The 24,392-nt window shown below is 43.1% G+C and overlaps 1 protein-coding gene across 22 annotated transcripts in view; it reads right to left on the bottom strand.

Moving 5' to 3' along the window:
• MAP2 (microtubule associated protein 2) overlaps positions 1 to 24,392 on the bottom strand; it is a 97,734-nt gene that overhangs the window by 11,260 nt on the left and 62,082 nt on the right. For all 22 annotated transcript variants that reach the window (XM_065412954.1, XM_065412957.1, XM_065412958.1 and 19 more), the window contains 2 exons: positions 22,169 to 22,322; positions 19,322 to 19,665 (listed from right to left, as the gene is read on the bottom strand). In XM_065412954.1, the coding sequence (XP_065269026.1) occupies positions 19,322 to 19,665; positions 22,169 to 22,322 (498 nt within the window). The remainder of the gene's footprint in view (positions 1 to 19,321; positions 19,666 to 22,168; positions 22,323 to 24,392) is intronic.

Here is a 24,392-nt window from a genome sequence, read left to right as displayed (position 1 = left end):
GTGAAATACTAGTTTACCACAAGAGGTGTCATCTCCTCCTCACAAAAGAAGGTCTACAGACATCAAACAAGCCACTGTGCAACATCAGTGGACAAAACACTTTGCTGATTGTTCCCCCAACACCCATGGAGCGGAGACGTGCACCAAACGCCCGTCTTATCAGTTTGATTGCTGGGGGAAATCCCTGTGTGACGCATGACCAGAAAGGATTACACATGCTGCAGGATGAATGACTCAAATTCAACCCTTAAAGACATATGGGGAGATGATGTTTGTGTTTTTGTGTATTTACATATATATTGGTAGTGGTCAACAGTGTAATCAAACAGTCCCTGTCTATGCTGTAATCTGTTAATTCAGAGATCAAAAGAACATCTTAACATTTAAATGAACTGTAAACATAGGATGTCGCTGTATTCCTCTCTCTTTGAAATGTATAGCCAATCATCTGCGAATGGTGGAAAAACAGGCAATTGCCTTATGTTAATCTGTGTGAATAATTACCGGTGATGCTTAGGAAATAGACCTACTTCAAAGTCGCCCTGATTGCCTATTGTTTACCCAGGACTGTATGCTCAAGTGGATGCTAGAACATTGTATAAAAGACCCTTGGGTCCTGATCCTTTCATCTCAGATCTGCTTAAGCTTCATCAGGGGAAGTTTGAGTCACAAGATTGAGATCCTGGGTAAGCTGGAACACCCTGAATATGATATTGGACATTGGACTATAACCTATGGATTACATTCTAAAAGAATTCTTTGCAACTACAAAGCTCACCATCTCTGCTATGAATCTGAACCTCAAGAATAGAACTCATGTCTGTATATATATTGATCTCTTAACCAATGCTCACTCTCTTTTCTTTCTAAATACATTTTAGTTTAGTTAATAAGAATTGGCTGTAGCATTTATTTGGGTAAGATCTGGAATATTCATTAACCTGGGAGGTAATGTGTCCGATCCTTTGGGATTGGTAGAATTTTTTTATATGATGAATAAGATTTTCATTAATCCTCCTCATATCTGACTTGGGTGTCTAGGTGGAGGCCCGAGGCTGGGTTACTTTAAGGGAACTGTATTGTTGACTTCTGAGTAACCAGTGAGGTAATAAAGAAGCTGTTTTGTGTGGTAAATTTAAGTATTGGAATATCCACCAGCTTTGGGGATTGTCTGCCCCATTCTTTTCAGTTCACCCTAATTGAGTGACCTCAGCTGGCTCCCCAAGGGACTCCTGTTAAGGAGAAACTGTATCCCTGTGTTGCTTGAACTCTGAGGGGCAAAGATTTCTAAGCGTTAGCAAGGGGTCCCCAGCTGTTTAGCTTGGGTTAGCCCTAAAGGATGTACAAAGTTTGCATATTATAGCAGTTACTATCATCTTTTGGAACCTAAGACTGTATCTCATTTGTGTGTGTATGTTTACCTGCTTTAACCTCGTAAATAACTTTCTTGTTTCTTTTTCCTAGATAATAAACCTTTAGTTAGTTTATTATAGGATTGGCTATAAGCTATTACCCCCTTGACCTGGGGTAAGTGACTGGTCCTTTGGGACTGGGAGTAACCTGAATATTGATGTGATTTTTGGTGTAAGGGATCATCTATCACAAAGGCAGGCTTGCCTGGGTGGCAAGTTAGACCGGAGTACCCAAGGTCACTGTCTGTGATTCCATGTTAAGGCTGCTATAGTGCTCGAGGAGTTCACACTTGTTACGTGGTTGATAAAATCTAAGTATAGAACTCACAACCAGTTTGGGGTTCGTGCCCTGTTTCTTGACAATCTGCCCTGAGGTTGGCACTCACAGTCGTGAGCCACTCTAGACAGCCTGACACCAGGCTAATGTTATTTTCCACTGGGCCATATTTTGCAGCTAAGTGGAAGCTGTTCAGCATGAAGAGCTTGTTGCATGGATTTCTTTTCCTCTATATAGATATTATGCTAATCCAGAACATCAGGACACTGAGTGCCCACTGGACTGACTGAAAAAAGATCTGAGTCAATGGGTGCCATTCTGAGAGGACTGATACTAGTAAGCACCTCTAAAGCTTCAGAAACCCCTGCAATCATTTGTCAAGTTTAGCTTCATGAAAGTATGTCTGTGACATGTTAGTGAAATGATTTCTACATTTCCCCCTCTCCTTTCTTTTCAGCAGATCAAACTAAATAGATGTTTACTGAAACATGAAAGCCAACTGTCATAGGAGTTTTATGTTTCTGTATTTTATTTCAACACACTATTTTTTTTTAAAACCCCCTCTAATATATAAGACAGGTGCCAAGTCAGTTAGAGGAATGTGTGTCAGATGAGCAGTCTGGCTCTGGCTCCTGGAGAACTTTAAGCGCTGGGAAAAACACAAAGCCCTCTTAGTATTTTCTGACCACGCACCCCCCTCAGCAAAGAATCAGCAGGGCCTCTTAGCAGGAAGAATTAGCTCTGGAAACGCTGATTCAGGGTGTGGACTAGGCCGTGTTGGGCGTGTGTGTTGGCAGAGGGACTTATGAAATCTAGGTTAAATAAAACCAAGCCAAGGTGATAAAGTTGAGAAGCCATCTGAAAGCAAGTGGCAAAAGCATCTCCTCTAGGCTGACACCCCCTCATAAGTTAGACTGAAACTTGGGATCCCACTGCCTGAGGGCCTTGCTAGCAGAGATGTAAAGAAACAATCACTGTAATTATCTTCTCACTGGGTAAAATTCACCCTGGTGCAGAGAGATAGCATCAGGCTTATGCACCATTATGTCCTATGCTGTGGACTGAAGTGAGATTTAAGTGGTGTGCATGCCTTCTGCTGGCTCTCTGCACAAGGCTGAATTTCACTGGCTGTCTGTGAGTGTCTGTCTCTTCTAAAATAGACTGATATATTTGTCACATACTTCAATTGTTTCACACAGAAGAAGATTAAAGCTTTCATCTGCAGTGCGCTCTCTTAGCCTGCTCCTGCTCCCATTGAGGTCAATTGGCATCATGCTCTGCAACAGAAACAGGATCACACCCCACATCACCGTCATCAAAAATCCCCCAAGATTTTGTAGCATGAAAAATAGAAATGAACACAAAACAAAACACACAATAAATATAAATCTACAATATGAATATGAGGACTGGGATTGCCAGAGGAGTGTAAGGGAGTTACCATTCAGGTCAGGAGCAACAACCAAATCAAAGAGAAAATTTCCTGAGAAGTAAGTACCAATAAGGCAGAAAAGAAAAAGCAGGAAGTTAAGATTCATCTACAGAAACTCCTTCTACAGCTTTTCGATTATGCGAGCATTTAAGAGCCTCCGATATTAGCAGCCTCAATGTTGGCAGACTCGTCTCTGCTAATCTTCTCTCCATGTCTGGTTTCTTCCTGATAGCTAAAATTATGTCACAGCAATATGTGATTGGTTACCTGAGATCTGGTGCGATGCTGACATTAGCCGCTGGCCAAACTGGATATGAACCAGAGAACAGCACCATTTGTCTGATGTGCCAGCTTCCTGCTGCACAGATTTGGCAGCATCCTTTTTCATAACCTTTACACTGGACTGAAACTGCTGGGTTCCCTCTTATTCTTCTGACACTAAATGACCATGGTATCTAGGAATGCATGGAGGAGTAAATATTTCGTACAGTATGGAGGAGAGATTCCTTCAGCACTCTCCTTAATAATAACATCCAAATGAAAGGTATTGACAAAGTTAAATTTTTCTGACAATGGCCCCCTGTGTTTGTGTGGCTGGAAAGCGTTTTACTGCATTATGCTTAAGCTACTCACAGCCCAATGAGCTGCCATAGAATTACACTGCTCCCTGTCCCTGCTGTTGCACAAGTCCTGGCTTCATCAGAAGCAGGAATTCCAGGATAATGCACAGAGAGGGCACAGCCCATGGCAGCACAGGTTTCTGAATGAAAACCTGGCTGATTGGATTCTCTAGGTTCTGCAATAAATATTATTCCAGAAAAGGGCATTGGGCCAAATTCTGCTCTGACTTACTCTCATGGCAGCTCCACTCATGGCACCTCCCTTGACTTCTGTAGCACTGCATCCTAGGTAGATCAGGGCAGACATTTGCCAGTAAGTTCTAGCTGCTTCTGCTGAGTTTGAATTCCACTTGTCTGAACATCTGAGGATGTGGTTCATCTCTGGAGACTTCATGGGGAGGGGGGGAATGCCTACAGTACTTTTACAACTGCTAGTTCTCTCAGTACATTTTGAGACCGGCACTTAAGGAGGTAAAACCTAAGCCCCCTCCATAGACACGGAGGGCCTGAATGGCAGGTGTAATAGCAAGGAGCTGGGCACTGAGGGGGCACCATCTATACTGGGGGAGAAGAGGGGTATGTGTGTGTGTTTTGAATTTTCTTAGCAGAAGTAGGGGGAGAAGGGGAGACAGGAGAAGACCAAGAGAGAGGTAGGGAGGACCACTGGCGCTGCAGATTCCACCAGCGCAAGAGTTAGTTCTGCTCCTACACAGGGGTTTGCTCATGTCACAGAATCTGAATCTGGATTTCACACATCCCAATGTGCAAGGGTGTTCAGACCTGGCATTTTCATTCATGCCCATCTCTGCTAGCAAGAGAGAGTTACATTCACAATGGGTACGTGTATGTAGAAGCACAGACAGACTCGAGCTCAGTTTTGCTCCACAGCCAAAGGCAGTGTCCATGCCTGCGTGCAGCTGGTGAAAAGAAAAACCGCATTTCATTCTCGCCAATGTTAATTCTCTTCAGATGCCATTCACAGCAAAAACAAGACTGCTGAGAACCCTTCTCCCTAACGTTCAAATTACTTTCCAACCGCTGGGCAGACTATTCATAACTGACTTCTCTGGCCTACCCTACCACCCAGATGCCCACTGAAACAAAGAAGAAAAAATGAGATACAGAAGAAATTACAGGCTGTGAATACATTTTCCATCAAACTGATCATTTATGTCCTCCCCAAATTCCATACCTTGTAATTATGGCTGTGCATGGTCTCTCATAAGCTTCCCCACAGGCACTAAAGCTAGGTCATTTAAAAATATTCCAGCTTGGCTTCACTTCATTAATGTACTCTTCAGTGTAAAGAGAAAATGTTCATGTATTTTGAGCCACTGTTCCTGATTTTCTCCCTAGGATGTTTACATCCTAGTCCTACTACCTCTTAATATGTTTTTGTGAGATTTGTTTGGGATCTATTAGTCTTTGTGCCATATTTCCTGCTCAGGTTTTTTGTACTTCAGACCTGGGCTCCTTTGAGGTCAACGAGACTTCTTCCATACTTAAAACTATACCTTTGTCCCTGTACCTTGCAGAATTGGGGTCTTGGAAAGTGCTCTAAGAGCAATCACACTACTTAGGCACCCCACAGAGTTCATCAAAATAGGGGGTCTGATTCTCTCCTTACCTACATCGGTTACTCACCAGTGTAACTATACTTACTTCGGTGGAGTGATTCCTGATGTACATTGGTGTTAAGTGAGATCAGAATCAGGCTCATTTGGGGAAAAAAGGGTGAATGAAAACCTGATCAGCACCAAGCAAGAGTCCAAACATGTGTGCTGGAAATGACCATTGAGCTCATCGGGGGAGGGATAGCTCAGTGGTTTGAGCATTGACTTGCTAAATCCAAAGTTGAGAGTTCAATCCTTGAGGGGGTCATTTAGGGATCTGGGGCAAAATCAGTACTTGGTCCTACTAGTGAAGGCAGGGGGCTGGACTCGATGACCTTTCAGGGTCCCTTCCAGCTCTATGAGATAGGTATATTTCCATATATTCAATCTCATAGTTTTCAGGGCTTTTAGCAGAGGTTATGGAAAGGGGTTTGGTTCTTTTGTAGGGGCAAGAACCTGAAGAGAACGACTGTAACCAGCACTTTCCAGAGAAGTACACACTGAACTTCGGGCTAGACCGTGCTCTCGCCTCACGGAGGCTAGTGGAGTGATTGGTGTAAAACCAGTGGGTGAATTCACCCTGAGTAGAGGGACAACACAAGACTTCTGCATACGTTAAATCCCACTATGGAGCCCCCAACAAAGGGGGGCTTAACTGGTGCATATGCCTAATGGTGGCCCTCTGCACTGGGTGAACTTCACCCACTCTGAGAAGAGAATCAGGCCTCCTGCAACGAATTTTCCATGTTAAAAAATATCTTTGCAAAGGTCAGTGGCCCAATCCTGTAGCCTGTATTCAGGCAAAACTCCCACTGACTTCATCTCAATGGGATGTGTTTTCTCCGAGTGATATTGTTATCACTGGGAATAAGAATGGCAGAGCTATGCCTTACGAGGAGGGCATCTAGGTTCACCAGTTCATCCAAACCCATGTTTCTTTGTCTCTTTAGCAGAAATACCCCTCTGAACAGTGATATATGGAGAGGCACCAGCTTCATAGTTGTGGGGAGTGGTATGAACATGATTGCATGGAAGGGGAAAGAAGGCTACATGATATCCTTATTCTCTGCTATGGACATCCAAAGCCTGATCCAAAGTCCACTCAAGGCGATGGAAGTGTTTCCATTGATTCCAATGGGCTTTGGATCAACCCTGAGGTAGCAGCTGTGGTTAAGGATCCATTCTTCATCTTCAGCTGCCTAAGAGATTGTGTCCAACCAAGTCAGACAGGGACGTAGCTACAGTGATCTCCATGTCTGTCACCTCTAGTGATGATCATGATGATGCCTTGATAATATGTTCATCTTCATTTTAGCAACCAGGGCCACTTGGGAGACTTCAGCTAGTGCAGAATGGGGCTGCCTATTTTCCAAGCGGGTCAGACCCTTGAAAACATGGAAAACCTGTACTCTGCACAGCGGGCCCGATCATGCTGCCATTCAGATAAATGGCAAAACTCTTCACAGCTTCAGTGGCAGCAGGATTGGGCCTGTCCCAGGAGAAATTCAAGGTGCTGGCTACTATCTACAAAATCAAAAATGTTCTGGGATCCAGTGTGAAACTGGCACCCTTCTCAGGATACTCAAAACACATCACTTCGTTTGGGGTAGCTAAATAAAAAGACTGGAATGTCCCAGGGCACACCAACTCTTGAAGAATGAGCATCATCTATCTGCCTTTTGCTCAACAAGAAAGTTCCCTGTTCTTTGTTGAATAAGAAGGTCTGATACTATGGTATGCTAAAGTGAGTGCTCAGCACTTTCTGCAAATCAGGACTTTAAGGTGACTCAGATGAGGTGCCTAAAAATGGAGGCACCCAAAATCTTTAGTCACTTTGGAAAAGGCCCTAAATTTGGGCATTTTGGCCAAAATGTTGTAAAGGACTCCCAGAAACAATGGTGATAGACATCATATAAAGGCATGTAATAAATACAGTAGTAATTAAAAGAATATTTAATTTAAATTAATATGTCCCTTTAAAAAGATTAAATTTGTGGTGAACATATAATTATATTACATACACACACACACACATTAAAAGAACATTATTAAGGTTGCAAAGTCAAGCACTCAAAAGTTAGGAGATGGCAGAATTATCTCTGTGCAACCTTTATTCCATCTCCTTGTGTGTGTCCATTAGGATACAATCTTTAATTACATGGTCACATACTATTTTTCCCACAGGGCCCCTGATTCAGTCTGTGCACAGGAAGGAACTACTCTGGGGATGACATCAGGAATCATAACATTCAAAAACCAGTAGGAGAACACTTCAATCTCTCTGGTCACTCAATAATAGACCTAAAAGTGGAAATTCTTCAACAAAAAAACTTCAAAAACAGACTCCAACATGAAACTGCAGAACTGGAATTAATTTGCAAACTGGACACCCTCAGATTAGGCCTGAATAAAGACTGGGAGTGATTGGGTCATTACAAAACCTAAACCTAATTTCCCCAATACTAATTTCCCCCTACGATTACTCACACTTTCTTGTCAACTGTCTGTAATGGGCCACTCTCTTACCACTTCAAAAGTAATTTTTCCTCCCTTGGTATCCTGCTGTTAATTGATGTATCTTGTTAGACTGACCTCACACTTGGTAAAGCAACCCCCATCCTTTCATGTTTTTATACCTGCTCCTTTATTTTTCACTTCATGTATCTGATGAAGTGGGTTTTAGCCCATGAAAGCTTATGCCCAAATACATTTGTTAGTCTCTAAGGTGCCACAAGGACTCGTCGTTGTTTTTGCTGATACAGACTAACATGGCTACCACTCTGAAACCTGTCACCATACTAGACAGGTTAGTGTGTGTGCAACTTCCTAGGTTTTAAAAAAAGCAAACTGACCCCCCCCCCCCGAAATTCCATTATGTGGCACTATCTTGACACCCACATGGGCCATCAGAAGGGCTGGAACCTTTAGATCCACCACACAAATCTGTCCACTTGAGTTAACAGAGTAACTTATAGTAGTAATAGGTTGTCATCCTCTATATGGACGTTCGCAGACAGCAGAGGAATGGTGAGATTCAGGAATCTAGGCTCTGGAGGGGCGTGTTCTCTAGTCGACACAGACTCCTCTGTCCATTCTCCCAAAATTTGACCCCTTCTGCCCTGTCCCCTCCAAATTTCCCCCTTCCCAGTCTTGTCTCTTCCCCACTCCTGGCTGCTTGTCCCAGTCCCATTCTCCTGGCCTATGCAATCCCAGTCTCAACTTCTCATCACAGTCCCAGTGTCGTTGCCCATGAAGAGCTAGTGTTCCCCTGCCAATTCCCTTTCCAGTTTCAGTCTCCCACCCCACTCCCAGTCTTATTGCCCAGCCACCCTCAGCTTCCCCCACCTCCTGGCTCCTCATCCAATCTGTCTCTCTCCTCCACACTGACCTCCACTTCTTTCCCTTCACCCCCTCAGCCACATTCTCTGCCCACTCTGGCTCCTAGCCACAATCTACCTTCCCAAGATCCTCATCCAATCTTAGTGTGTCGCTGCCTCACGGGCTTCTTTTCTCCATCTCTTTGCCCAGCCTGCCCCAGTTCTCCCCACGCTACTCATCTCATCTGTCTCCCTTCCCCCTTCACCTCTTCCTTCTGCCCCACTGGTTCTAAGTCCGAGTCTCTTTGCCCTGCCAATTGACATCCCCCTCCCAGCTCCCTGTCTGAGTCTCTTTGCTTACTAGTCCCAGTCCCCCGGCTCCCAGTCTCCTTGCTCAGCTAGTCCCAATATCCCCCCACCTCATTCTCAGTCCAAGTTTCTCTCTTCCCCACCACCAGCCTTCAGTCTTCCCTAGCCCAGTGGATCAGGTACCCATTTGCATCTGGGTGGACTGGAGGCAGCCTTTCTATGTGAGATCAAGCAAGACTCTGACCCCTCACTTTGGGGATTGTAGCCGAGCACCTGGAGCACTCAGCCACCATGCCTCATAGTAGGGTGACCAGATGTCCTGATTTTATAGGGACAGTCCCGGTTTTTGGCTCTTTTTCTTATATAGGCTCCTATTACCCCTCCCCCCCCGTCCCGATTTTTCACACTTGCTGCCTGGTCACCCTACCTCATAGAGGCTTATACTTAGGCCAAATTTGAGCAGACACATCCCTGATACCGAGGCCAGAACCTCCCAAATTTCAAGTCCCTCCTCCAAATCATGGGGGTGCGAGAGCTGTTTAAAAAAAAGAATTTTTTACTGTGGGAAAACCAAAGTGTTATTCTCCTAGCCTCATACTTGGAAACAGCTGAACTGTTTTGGCTGAAATTAAAAGAAAGAAAGAAAGAAAGAAAGAAAGAAAGAAAGAAAGAAAGAAAGAAAGAAAGAAAGATCAGCTTGAGACAGACACTTGGCATGGAAAATTTCAGCCCCACCAATTAAAGTTTGGCAAAGTTATGAGCAATGGAAAGGAGTCTTATAATGGGATGTGCCAGGCAACCTTAATAACAGGCAGTACTACCAGCCCAGCCTACGATTAATTTTTAGGCATAATGATCGCTGATTTGCATCTTTGAAGGATTCCATTTATTGCTTCTTGCAAAGCTTCATTATAGCTAAAACCAAATCATGGCATTTATCTAGTTAATCATATGGTCACATCACTGAAGCAGCTATTCCCTTAACAGCAAAAAATAGCCCATGTCAGCAGAATACAACAGGGAAAGTAATAACTGCTGGAGTATAAATCTTTTAAGTACTAATACTCTTTATGCATCATAGAAAATTAAATGCTTAAATTGTGACACTAAGTAAACATCACAAACCCATGAAATTCCTAAATGCTCGAATCACATGGAAGAGAGTTAAAAGATGGTGTTCTCATGTGTATCATGTGGAAAAGCTCTCCCTCCAAAATTAACAAGTGTGTGTGTGGGAGGGGAAGGGGGGGCGGGGAATTGTAAAATATTCCTTAATGCTGGGAACAAAAATCTGTTATCTGTTATCTTTAAACCCAACCGCTAGAATGGTTATTTTGATGGTTTATAATGTATATTGCAGCAGCACCTAGAGGCCTTATCCCCATTGTGCTAGGTGCTGTACAAAACTCATACCAAAATGATGGTCTCTGCACCAAAGAGCTTGCAATCTAAGTATAAGTAAAGAGACAGCAGGTGGATTTAACGAACAGACCAGGGGAGCACAAAGTCACACTGAGATAGCTGTGATCAGTATTCTCTACTCATTTTATCCGTAACTCGGGGTATCTGATAGGTATAAAATAAATGGTAAAAAAAAAAAAATCTTAAAGAACATTCCCCTCCACACACAAAAAAGATCTGAATTAAACCAACCGAAAATAAAAGCCATGATTCAGCACATCTTGTTTCTGGTACTGGACTTCAAAAAATAGATTCAAAGTTTGCCTAAATAAAGGGCCTGACCCTACAAACTTTACCAATAATCCTCAGGCAAACAGCACCATTGATTTCAAGATCTTAAGTATCTGCATTTGGATGGATTTAGGCATACAGCTTAGGCCCAGCATGTTTAAGGGGAGCGTTATTCAATCTTTAGGGCTTGTGTAACTGAGGTGAGGGAATGGAGAATCAGGCTCTGAGGATATGCCTACACTGCCAAAAAATCCCCACGGCAGCAAGCCTCAGAGCCTGGATTAACTGACTTGGGCTCACGGTGTTCAATAGCAGCGTAGATCTTCCCACTTGGGCTGGAGCCTGAGCTCTGTAACCTGGCTATCAGGGAGGGTCTCAGAACCCGAGCCCCAGTCCGTGCGCTAACATCTACACTGCTATTTTTAGCCCCATAGCTCAAGCCCCGTGAGCCCGTCAGTTGACCCAGGCTCTGAGACTCGCTGCATTGGTTTCTTTTTTGCAATCTAGACGTACCCTTGGTGTCTATCATTCCCTTTCAAATCTGCAATTTTAAAATGAAAACAGCACCCAACAGAATATTCTCTTTCCATTTTAGCAACATAAATGTACTTCATCTCCGTTGACCCAGAGTGGAGCATGGTATTTAACATTTAACTATACAAATCTGATCCCGTTTGTGCCTGCATGTTTTTGTTTGGCAGAAACACGTTCTGTGAACCACCGTTTTCGTTTCAAATTGACACAAGGCAGCTTATCCAGAGCAAGGCTGAACATACATCCTCAGCTCATCCTGCTGCCTGTCTGAGTCAGGGCCGGCTCTACCTTTTTTGCCGCCCCAAGCGGCGAAGCAAAGAACAAAAAAAAAAAAAAAAAAAAAACGGCCGCAGCAGTGCCGCTGAAGAAGAAAAAAAAGAAAAAGCTGCCACCGAACGGCCGCCGAGGAAGAAAAAATAGAAAAAGCTGCTGCCGAAGAAGGGGGAAAAAAAAAAAAAAGTCGGAGTGCCGCCCCAAGAATGGACGGAGTGCCGCCCCTTCAGATTTGCCGCCCCAGGCACCTGCTTCCTTAGCTGGTGCCTAGAGCTGGCCCTGGTCTGAGTTACACTTTCAAGGGGAGGCACATCAATGTGGCTATTGCGTATGCTCACTAACGGGCATAGCTGCTCCCCTTGAATTACTGAAATGATATTACACAATAACATACGTAGTATGCATGGAGCATTTCTCATGTTCAAACACATAGCAACTCATTTGTACTCACTACGCCTCTGTGAGATCCAAAACCTATTGAAGTTAATAGGAGTCTTTCCATTGACTTCAATGGGCTGTGGATTGGGCCCTACCCCTGCTCACATTGGGTAGCAGCTACTCACGTGAATAGTTCCAGTGAAGTCAATGGAGCTAGATAATGTGAGTAAAGTGGTTCACAATCTGGCTCTAAGTCTTACCCATGAAGTGACTGACCCAACGTCATGTAGCAAGTGAGTGGCAGATCAGGATACAGATTCCCATCCCATCCCTCATTCCTATAAACCTACCCACCCACCTTCCCACAAACAGAAGAGACTCCTCTATTTGCCTGCTAGAGGGTCTTTTTAAAAAATGAAATAAAAATACATGTACAAGTAGCAGTAACCTTCTTCATGTCCAAAATAATTAAAATAGTTCAGGACCTAACTCTTCAGTCATTATTCAAACAAACCTTCCATTAAATCAGTGGGAGCTTTGTAAGAAAGGACTGTAGAATGGGGCCACCGTCATTATTTTTGTACAAACCATTAATAGTCAACAAAATTTCGAAAGCTAAAAAAGCTTAAAAGAAGATGTTGTTTGAGCAATAGGAGAGTTTTAAAATAGCGCCTGAAATCTCTTACTTATCTCTGCATTTGCAGACCTCTGTTTAACAAAGGGTATACTGATTTCTGATTTTCAAATAAAAAAATGCTCTTGGATTCAGACATCTTCTCCAAGTTTCAGCCTGGAATAAATCTCTCCAGCTATTTTGTAAATCCACAAAAACAGACCCTTAATGATGGAAATGCAATTGTGTGACACTATCTCACTACTATGAACTGTTGCCTTGGTAAATATGCAAACTGAGACAGTTGAACTAGGTCTAACTATATGGCCACAACTGCCTTATAGTGACGTGTTAGCTAAGTCCTTTGGCAATAGCCAAGTGTCAAAGTAGATCTAGACCCTTTAAAATTTGCCTGCTATGTCCCTGATTCAGGAATGCACCTATTCCCGCGCTTAACTTTAAGCACATACTTGAAGATATACATAAGATGTTTTCCTGAATTGAGGCCCAGATGCTTAAATTAAATGAGATATCCTATCTCACAGAGCTGAAAGGGACCCTGAAAGGTCATTGAGTCCAGCCCCCTGCCTTCACTAGCAGTGACCAAGTACTGATTTTGCCCCAGATCCCTAAGTGGCCCCCTCAAGGATTGAACTCACAACCCTGGGTTTAGCAAGCCAATGCTCAAACCACTGAGCTATCCCTCCCCCAGGCTCAGTTATGTCTCCCAGAGCCAGAGGAAGGTTGGTGGGGGCAAGAGGTGACAGAGATATTATGCCTGGGTAGGGCAGGAACAGGCATAATGGGCCAGATTCTGGTCTGAATTGCACCAGTCTTCTCTACTGTCTTTAGTGGATTTACTTCCCATTTACATTGATGCAACTGCGCACTGAATCTAGCACAATGTCTCTGTGGGTAGGGCTGCTCCTGGGAACACACTCACCTGTAGCCATAGCCACAACCCACCCAGATACACCCCTCCACGATGTTCAATGCTGTCAGCAGCACCAGCAGCTCCCCATCCCATTACACTTGGAGAGCCCTAGCTGCAGGATTGCTTCCTGCATGGGAGCACTGGGATGAGGAGGGAAGGGGTTCTCTGCACACCTCACCTGCTAGCACATAAATACTGAAGCAGCATGTAATTTGGCCCTAAGTGTTTATTTTTCTCCTGTCATTAGTGCATGTAAATTTTTTTCAGAGCAGGTTTAAAGACAATTGAGTCAGAAAGCCCTAGTCACAGAATACTAGCTACAAAAGGAGCTTGCTTAACACCTCTGCACTCGGGCAACACCTCCAAATACCTGCTCTGCTTTCTGTTGTGTAATCAGCTCCTTGTCTATTCACTGTGCTGTCTTTGCACCCCAGGATTTTGTCGCCAAAGTGGGAACTTGAGATACGCAACCCACTGAAGGCTTTTTGAAAATTCAAACTCACCTCAGGGGCTATTCTCCTTTGCATTCATGTGCATATATCTCAATGATAATACAGCCCCTGGTGGACAGATTCTGACCTCACAACGCCTCTTGAAGTAAGAAGATTGGACACAATCAATAGGGCCTTAATGGGAATTTTACGTGGCAGGATAGAACCCTTAGTCTACACCGCCTCCCCACTCTGAGATGCTTAGTTAAATCAGACCTCCTCCTTCTCTGCAGTTGCCACTGTATCACTTATTACCAGATCACTATTCATTTTCATAAAATTCAGGTGGTTTCTGGGAGGTTGACCCTCTATTGAATGTTGGTATGTCACAGGGGTGGCCACCTCACACACATCCCCTCATCTGGACAGAAGTCACCCTGCCTCCGTTTTCCCTCTTGATTCCTCAATAACCCCCAAAGAGGCTTTCACAAGTCCAATAACAGTGTTTCTTGGAGTCTGGTTTTATTAACACAAACTTCCAAAATAAGCACAAAAAGGTCTTCCATCCCAGGCTTACCCTGGGCACAGCCCCGCCTCCTGGAGGAACTCTCTTCCTCTGTTCTCTAAGTCTCTAGAGAAGACCCCAGGCCTGGCCTGCCTTCTTTGCCTTCTCCCCAAAAGGAAACCCAAACGTCCAGCTGGGCCTTTTTTCCCAGCCCCACTTCCTTCCTCAGGGACCGCTACAGGAGACTGACTGACTGTCAGTCTATCTCAGTCTCTCTCTTCCATTCTGCATGTTCACTCTGCAGTCCCTCTTTGGCTATCCACTGACCCCTGTTTTCTAACCTGACAGAGGCCTGGTTCAAACTGTCATGTGACTAAATTCCTTCACTTGGGGAGGCAAATCGGCTGCAGGACAGGTGCGCTAAGACTGCTATCTCCCTTTAAAAAGGGCTGGTCACCATATAACACGGTACTGTATTTATGCACTTCAGATTTTTTTAAATGTTGTTAGTCTCTAAAGTGCCACAAGTACTCCTGTTATTTTTGCGGATACAGACTAACACGGCTGCTACTCTGAAACCTGAATGGAATTTGTTCTCCATGGCTTTGGGCAGACAATGAATTTCTGTCTTGAGCTCCAAAAAACCTTCTGGAGAGACTCCATTCCACAACTGGGTTTGGATACACACTTTTTCTATTTGCCACGTTACTCATTACCAATTGCTTGGCTATTCCTGAAGTTAGTGATGCTAATAAATACTTAGGACCAAGTTCTCAGCTTGGGTAGATCTGTGTAACCCTATTGACTTCATTGAAATCATGCTGATTTACACCATTGAGGATCTGGCCCATGTCTTAGATTTGATTTTAGCATTTTTTAAAATATTTTTTTAAACATCATTTGGATTTATCATTGATTGCTGGCATGTGGCACTTAACATATATTCCATGTCAGTGATTAAATCAATGTTCTTTGGTACAATTAGTACCTTTACAAACATCTTCTCACTTCCATGGGTATAATTCCAAGAAGAAAACATCAAAATAGCAAAAACACATTTGATATCTGTAACAGATTCCCCCCCTCCCCCATTCTTCCCAAAGGCCATCTTAGAAAGAATATATGCAAATTTGATCCTTCTGAAAGCACAGCATTTCCTTCATGGCTGAAGCAGTGCTAAAATCCATCTGAAGTTGGGTTGCCAATTTTGTTTGGACGTATTCCTGGAGGTTTCATCACATGACATAATCTTTCATTCCTGGAGACTCCAGGACAATCCTGGAAGATTGGCAACCCTAATCTGATGCCCAACAGATGTACCCATCAGCAAGTCATGTCTGAGCTTTGCCAAGAATCATACATTTCATCATACTTTTCTATAAGGAGAAAACCAGACAACTGCCCAGTGGCTAACCTCACAGAGCACAGAACCCCCTCAGTTCACGGTACTGCAGAACACCCATTAAATACTTCTCATACTGCATGCTACTAGTAGGGACCTATTCTGATGCAACATGAACTTGTTTTTTCCCCAGAAGTATGTTTTTTTCTGTCCTGTAAAGCCACTTTCCCTTTTAAACTTTTTTAAATGGTGAGACAGAGCTGAATTTAAATTAATTTGTTGGCTGATGAGCTTCTGAAGAGATTCAAGGCTGAAACCCTGTATTTCTTTCTTGATTTATTTAACATTCAAACACCTCCTGCTTCTTCAACCGCGCACATCAAACTCTGGCACTGTTGCAATGCAACTGCTTTCCCCAGGACCGCAGTAAGCCAAGAATGGACTTTGTGTTAGGTTAACACATGCCTCTGGTGAAACAAAAGATTGTGTCTCTGAATGACACTTTAGGGTTGCATAGCAATACTCTTGATATAATTTCCCTGTCGTGTTTGCTTACTTGCCCAGACGTTTTTTTCCTATGGTTATTACTATCAGTACTGCAACTTCAGCTCAGGTTATAAAGCTGAAGCTGCCATCTATTTGTTTCATACATCATCAGTAAAAGCAGAGAGCCAACAGCAGCTCATTTTCATACACTGCCAGGCAACCACAAAGAAAATAAATTTGTTTTCACGTTTTAACATGATAGGCTGATGCTGTAAGACTGAACAACAGAAAAGAAAAAAACAACAACCCCAAACTCTTGTTTAGACTGAGGAAAGATGATCTAGAGAAGCACAAAGAAGTACTCAGTGAGTCATTCTCTTTGCCCAAGCCACATATAATGATCACAAAACACTGAGGAATAAAGTATCAAAATCCTTTAGTTTAAATCATATTTTTTATATTCACCCATCAAATTTCCCCTGTGATCACCCAGAAGAAAGAACTGCCAACTGCTATATATCATTGAAGGAGAAATAATACTTATTACTTTGAGAAAAAAAATCTCAGCATATGAGGACCACAATATCTGGCAGAAAAACAAGGTAAAATTGTAAGTAAGGGCTTGTACAATAACTGATTGGAGACACTCGTATACATACAATACTGTAAAGCTTGGTAATCCTCACTGAGATAATCCATTTGATAATTCTTTATAACACAAAGGCTACATCCACACTACAGGGGGGGGTCGATTTAAGATACGTAAATTCAGCTACGCGAATAGCGTAGCTGAATTCGACGTATCAGATCCGACTTACCCTGTTGTGAGGACGGCGGCAAAATCGACTGCCGCGGCTCCCAGTCGACGGCGCTTACTCCCACCTCCGCTGGTGGAGTAAGCGCGTCGATTCGGGGATCGATTGTCGCGTCCTGACGAGACGCGATAAGTCGATCCCCAAGAGATCGATTTCTACCCGCCGATTCAGGCGGGTAGTGTAGACCAGGCCAAACACAAACACAACTATTCTCAGGTCCCTTCTTACAGCTTAGCAAAGATTTTATGCAGCATGAAATTTACTAGGAGTAAAAGTTTGTCAGGGTGCTGTAAAGAGGTCTTATATACCGGTAGCTTTTACAAGATGTACTACAGAACACATAAAGGGTGAGATGAAGTAATATCAGAAATAATCAAAAAGACGTGTCAAAATAAATGAAGAAAATACACTTGGTGATGCACTATCCTTATTGGGCTTATTTGACTACTTGGCTACTGATTCTGCAAGGGGCTGATCACTCTAAAGCACCTGGCAGGATCAGAGTCTACATACTGAGAGTTGCATTGGGATCTAATATATCATTAAGCATTTTTTCACTCCCAAATACCTGCAATAATGGATATGCAAAGTTAAAATGTTAAGATCCAACTTTTATTTAAAATTAATGAAGGGTGAACCTCAGTGTTTTGGAGGTCTGGATAAATATCCAAAAGCTTGGATATTTATCTGAATCTCAGGTTTGGAAACCTTGTGAGAACTAGCTTTCATGCAAGATTGTCCAGCAGGTTCTGGTATAAGTATGGATATTTAGCATTTTGATATCTGCCCTCTTCTGACTCAAACAAATGTTCTGACCCTGCAAGCAACTAGAGACTGCAGAATTGGATCCAGAATCCACTGAGTGGCGGACACTCAGTATGCTATTCTTGTGAGGTGCTGAGTACTCTCAACTTCTAATGAAGCCAATGGGAGCTAAGGATGCAGAGTGCTCAGACCCTTGCAAATTTGGATCATGAGTCAACATGAAGGGCAGACGAACATTTTATGATAAAATAAAGTAACCAAAATTTGTATAACCTCAAAAGGAGGTTGAATTTGGTCCATGTTTTAGGCATATGTCTGGTTGGTTTTAGTTTTACTGATCCAGCTCGTCCAGTCCTATATGAAATTGGTTTCCTTTCTGAAACAATATAACTAATAAAACTGATTGCCACTGCCTCTAAGTTACAAGATACAGCAATGGCCCTTTATGAGCAGAAAGCTTGCTTGGTTGCAAATAATTCTGGCCTCTACTGATGTATGTACAGACATTTCCCCTTTCTCTTAAAGGAGATAAGGAACAGGAATAGCTGTTGCTATGGAAATGAAGCGCTACGCAGACCAATATGTGACCCAAAGGTGATAGCCATTGAAAGCAAAGTGTGAGCTAACAAAGCGTGCATTAGTATAATGTAATTATTTTAGACAATACACTCTGTCTGGGAACATAAGAACTGCCAGGCTGAACCAGGCCGGAGGTCCATCTAGTCCTGTGACAGTGGCCAGTACCAGATGCTTCAAGAGGAAGATATAAGAACTCTAGTGTAGGCAGATGTATTAGATCCCATCTTGGTCTCTAATAGTTAGAGATTGGCTTAAGGACAAAAGCATGAGGTTTAATATTCCAAAATTGTTGTAAGCATTAACTATAATAAATCTAGATATTCTGGTTACCCGTATAAATGTCCAATCCCTTTTTGAATTGTACTAAGGTCTTGGCCTCAACAACTTCCTGTAATGATGAGCTCCACAATATAATAATGCAATGTGTCAAATAGTATTTAATTTTATAACTTTTGAATTTGACCCCTTTTAATTTTATTCTCTGATCCCTTGTTCTTGCTCTGAGATTGGGAGAACAGAAGCTCACAATCTATCTTCTCTATGCCATTTATTATTTTACATACTTCTATTTCCTCATATTCATTTCCTGCATTTTACAGTTGTTTAAATCTAATAAAACACTTTGCCTCTAATTAAGGCTACTACCTGTCTGTCTGTTAAGCTTATTAATTCATTGCTGTTTAAACAGTGGACTGAATAAGCAGTAGCTTCTGGTTTTTAGGCTAAAACACATCTCTGATTTGGAAAGTACAGCAGACCTCTCAACTGATCTCAGTGAGGCATGAAAAAAAATCTTTCCCAGAGTTAATTTTCAGTTTACCAGACAATTTTCTGAAGATAAGCCAGGCTCTCACAATTTAAAATCATTTAAATAAAAAGCATCTAACTGTGACAACAGATGCAATGCTCTGTTTGTTAATTTATGGGGCATCTCAAAATTGCAACCTTCCCAGGACATTAATACCTTCACTGTGCATTTAGAGTAAATTCTTACCTGTCCCCCTTTTGGCTGGTACCGGATGTTGTCTGTCGATCCAATTTTGGACCTGACATTCTTGAGGTCCGGCAGAGGCTGGTTAATAAGTCGTAGTTGCTTAGGTGTGGCTGGAGATTTTGGAGGAGTGCGTATGATGGCGACTTTCTTCTCAGTGGGCACCAATATAGCAGACTTGGGAGTGCCTGGAGTATGAGGGGTTCTGGAATAGCTTGGGGTCCCAGGAGTGCCTGGGGTACGGGAGGAGTAGCTGGGTGGGGTACCAGGAGTGATGGCAGTGGATCCAGGGGTAGTGGGCGTAGAAGTGCCACTCTTTCCTGTCCTGCTGCGAATTGGCTCCGATCCTATATTGAAGACACAACAGCATTAAAACCACATGGATAAATCGGTCTTTTCTTCATATTGTGTCTCCACAGACTATGACACCTATAATGATAAGTATCCTGACGCAAAGCCCACCAACTCGATGGACAGATGCACACTGACTTCAGTGGGCTTTTGGATTAGGCATTAATGTAGTCTATATAGTGGAGATGGTTTTGATCGTAAACTTTTGAACAGTAGATTTCAAATACATGGCTGCTTTCGGTCATGTACGATAGCTAGTAGCTTTGTATCTACAGTAGAATCCAGAGAGTAGATCCTCAGCTTGTGTAAACAGTCATAGCCACATTGACTTCAAAAGAGCAATAATCATTTACTCCACCTATGGATCTGCCCCCAGGTAATTTGCTTGCTGTATGGATGCACGTCCTTGGCTTCCACTGAGTTTGCTGAGGAGTCCTCTTAGTGCACTCAAAGGGACTGATTTAACGGCCAATGAAGTCAATCGGAATCATTCTATTTATTTCACTGGGGATGGATGAGACCCAAGGTACCGGTGCTCCCGGGGCTAAGGAGAAAGCCTCTTTGTTGAACACGACACATTAAATGGATTAATCACTCTTTACTCTCACCTTCACTTTTCCCAGATTGGGCTCTTTCTTTCCCAACCAACCGTCAATCAGGGTTCTCTCATTGCACTGACTGTGCAGAAGACAGTATGGGATTTTCCTGCCTCCCTGCAGCCTTTATTTTTTTTCCCTCAGGCTTCCACCCCTTTTGGCAAATGCACTCTGGTATACATCTGCCCCAGCCAGAAGGATGGGCAAGTTGTTCATTTGCTGCTATGCCAGCCAGGGGTCACTGTGCACTGAGAGGGGCTGCACTTTACCCCTGATACTCAAACTGGGATTTTCAAAGGATTTTCAGTGGGATTTGGGTATCTAACTCCCTTTACATAACACAAGAACTAAGGGTCACCCAATGAAATTAAAAGGCAGCTGGTTTAAAACTAACATAAGGAAGTACTTCTTCATGCAACACACAGTCAACCTGTGGAACTCATTGCCAGAGGATGTTGTGGAGGCCAAACATATAACTGGGTTCAAAAAAGAATTAGTTCATGGAGGATTGGTCCATCAGTGGCAATTAATCAAGATGGTCAGGTATGCAACCCCATGCTCTGGGCATCCCTAAACCTCTGACTGCCAGATGCTGGGACTGGACAGCTGGGGCTCCATCACTCAAAATTGCCTCGTTCTGTCCATCCAGCAGTGGCCACTGTCAGATACAGGACACAGGGCTAGATAGACCATTGGCCTCACCCAGTATGTCCATTCTTATGTTCTTAGGCTTCTTTGAAAAAGGTTGTAAGAATGGTTTCTGAGAGACAGAAGAATTCCTGCGGGACAGGAGAGTACCAAGCCAGGTTCTGAGGCCTGAGCTGAATGCTAGACTGGCAAGGGGGGATGTCTGGAGAGAGGGGTGGTTACATTTCCTTGGTCTTAGGGTAACTTGTTTAGATGTATGGTTCTATAGATTTGCTCCTGTGCAAACAGGTCCCCCCTTCAACTCCTGGAAATCCTGGCTGGTAAACCCTCTGGATGCATTAAACAGTATACACCTTCCATTAGGGTACTTTCACTAAGTGTCTTTATTATTGCTTTCTCCCTTATGCTCCGGGTACAACACAAACATGGCAGTAGCTAGAAGAAGCCCCCTTTCCTGATTGCTGTCCCGCTTGCTGGCTCAGCCTTTTATACTGCTTGCTTTCTTCTCCCTGTTATCCAACTGGTGAGCTAATGACGGCATTAGGTTTTCTACAGATACAAGTGCTCCCTTCTAACCTTCCAAAACTCCTCTTACTTAACCACACCCAGTACGCTGGGTGCTAAGTGCTGCCCTATTTATAGCTGCTAACAGCACTCTCACATTCTGATAAAAAGACCTTGCTGGTTAACTGCTGTGTCTTTCTTCTGATGAGTCACCCCAATAACTTACATACAACTCTTTTTAGGTAAAGCTTCTTTCTGGCTTGGCATTAACTAAGCATCAGGAGACCATTAAACCAAACCAACAAATCTTGGTATTTATTAAATAAGCCTTCCATTTTCATGAGATCATCACAATTATTATTATTTTTAAATTATACTGCTCACACTGAGTGAGTTTCTTTTTTCTGTTTGTTTATAAATGGTCTATATTAAATGTGTCACACAACTGGGAAACCCACGTGAAGGGAATTTTTTTTATACAAGAGAAGGGCCTCAACTGCAGCCCGAGGTCTGAGCAACCCAAAGATCGGTTCCACATCTGGACTCAAACCTTTGTCGCTATATTGGGTCACAACAGCACCCCAAATCTGAACATGGCCAATTTCGGGTCCAGATTTCTGGGCCAAGCAGTACAACTCAGGCCTACTTCTTAAAGGCAAAGAAAAGGTAAGGATGGATTTAGCAAGTGTGTGAAATATATAGCAAGGGCGGGTGAAGGCCCCAGGAGAGTTAGGTTTGCAGAGAAACATACGGGTAGTCCGTCGTACTGAAGAGGAGATGGAGCTATTGAGGGAGAAAGAATTCTCATCTCTGTCCCGGTCTCCTGATATACCTCTCCGAGTGGGGAGGATGGAGGAAGGTCTTGGTAGAGAGGAACGCTTTTCTGGACTCTTGGTTATTCCATCCTGATAGGAGCAAAAAGGAAAAAAATGGCTTTACAGTAAACATATTTATCCAGATTGTGATCTCTCACTAGTTTAATACAAGTGCGATTTCATGGTAGCCCCTGACTCAGACCAGTGCAACTGAGATCAAATGACGCCCAGTTCCTTTACATTTCATGCAGGAAGCTCTGATGATTACCCAGGTCTGATGTGTCACTTAACTCCCTTGGGATTTACTGACTTTGGACATCTAGCTTTTAGATTGACTGCCTCTTAGGGGAAGAAATTTCAAAAGTGCTCAGCGTTGGCTGAACTCTGCTCTCACTGAAGTGAATGGCAAAACTCCTCCTGACTTCAATGAGAGCTGAGTTCGGTCAATACTGAATCCTTTTGAAAACCCCACTCTAGATTTTCAGTTTGCCTAAGACAATGCTGAACGCATTTTTACAAGGCTCCTTAAATGTCTGTTTGCCTATTCCAGGGGAAATTCCCTTCTGTTTATTTCCTAGCTTCACTGAATAGACCCTGAATATATATGCTGTTTCACTGATTTGACCAAAAATGTATCAAGGCCTGATTTTGCTCCCACTGAAGTCAATGTCAAAACCCGACGTGAGTTCAATGGGGCAAAAATGGACCCTTGGAGCTTGATCCAAATCCCAATGAAGCCAAATCTGGGAGTCTTTCTATCAGTTTCAGTGGGCTTTGGCTCTTAGTGAAAGAGGCATTCTGGTTAGGAAGTCATGGAACAAGAAATCCTGAAAGATCATTTAGTCTAATGGGCTTTCTTATGCAAGTGGAAGCAAAGATCCAGGGCCCGATCCTGAAGTCCCATGGGATTCCACCTGTAGTTGGATTGCAGGATCGGGCCCCCAGGACGTTTCAGACTCTACATTATTAGGTAACATGAGTGCTGAAATGCTGCCTTTTGAAGCACTAAAAGAGCGTTATATTTTCCCCCAAAATGAGATTTTGGAGAATTTAGGCTGCTGATTAAATTTTCAAAGCAGGGATATTAGCTACTGGAGCCTTAGCCTGTTTTCTTCTTTATTGATCTTTTCCATGTTTAGATCAGCGTGTGTCTGCTTCTTTACTTCACTTAGATCAGTGTACATCTGAGTGTGTTCAAGTATTTGTGCACTTGTGAGATGGGTAGCCAAATGCAGCCTGGCATAAGCAGGTGTCTCCCGTGGTAATCCCAGGGCCACATACCAAAATTATCCAAACTGGTGCAAGACGCATCGTTGTGGGTTGGTGGGGAAATGGTTGCAAGTGGGGCAAAGTGGCTAAGCAGTGTAGTGTTCACCAACTTGGCCTTCAGTGGGTGTGTCAAACAAGTGAAATGTATGCACAGAGGGGCTGGAAGAGCAAGCCATCATTAGGAAAGTGTAAGACAAAGCAGGCTTCTCTTCCTGCAGCATCCTTAACACTTGTAGGGCTAAATTTTACCCCTAATGTAATTGGTCTCAGCTTTCATTGAAAGTTGTGCCCTCTTATGCTAGGGATTGCATTTGGTCCCCCCAGAATACTAAATGAGTGTAAATTACAAACTTACTGAAAGGCATGTTGGTGCTGCTCTCCTTAGCCACTTACATTTATTTTATGACCAATTTACACCGGGGCTAGCTACTCTACTTTTGTAAATAGGCGCAACTCCACTAAAGTCAAGGGAACTCTGTCCATTTCACCAAGGGTGGATTTGGCCCTACATGTATAACTCATGGTTTTTGCAGTGTTGTAGCCATGTTGATCCCAGCATATTAGAGAGACAAGGTGGATGAGGCAATATCTTTTATTGGACCAACTTCTGCTGGTGAAAGAGACAAGTTTTTGAGCTTACACAAAGCTCTTCAGGTCTGGGAAACGTACTTGAAGTGTCACAGCTAAATATAAAGTGGAAAAGATAAGGAGCTAACACGTGTTGCAAGAGACCATTCCAGGCGAAGTGGGCAGTTAACACCTCTACAGTCATAGGACAAAGGAGAGTTAGTGGTATAATTTATGTCATTTACGATACAGCTGAATTTATCCTGAAGAATCTGTAATAATCTCCTTTGTTTCTATACATGTTGTGTCTCAAGCTCTGTTGCC

This window comes from Emys orbicularis, chromosome 11 (assembly GCF_028017835.1).
Source record: "Emys orbicularis isolate rEmyOrb1 chromosome 11, rEmyOrb1.hap1, whole genome shotgun sequence".
NCBI classification, from domain to species: domain Eukaryota; kingdom Metazoa; phylum Chordata; order Testudines; family Emydidae; genus Emys; species Emys orbicularis.
This window is presented reverse-complemented; position numbering and strand designations above follow the sequence as displayed.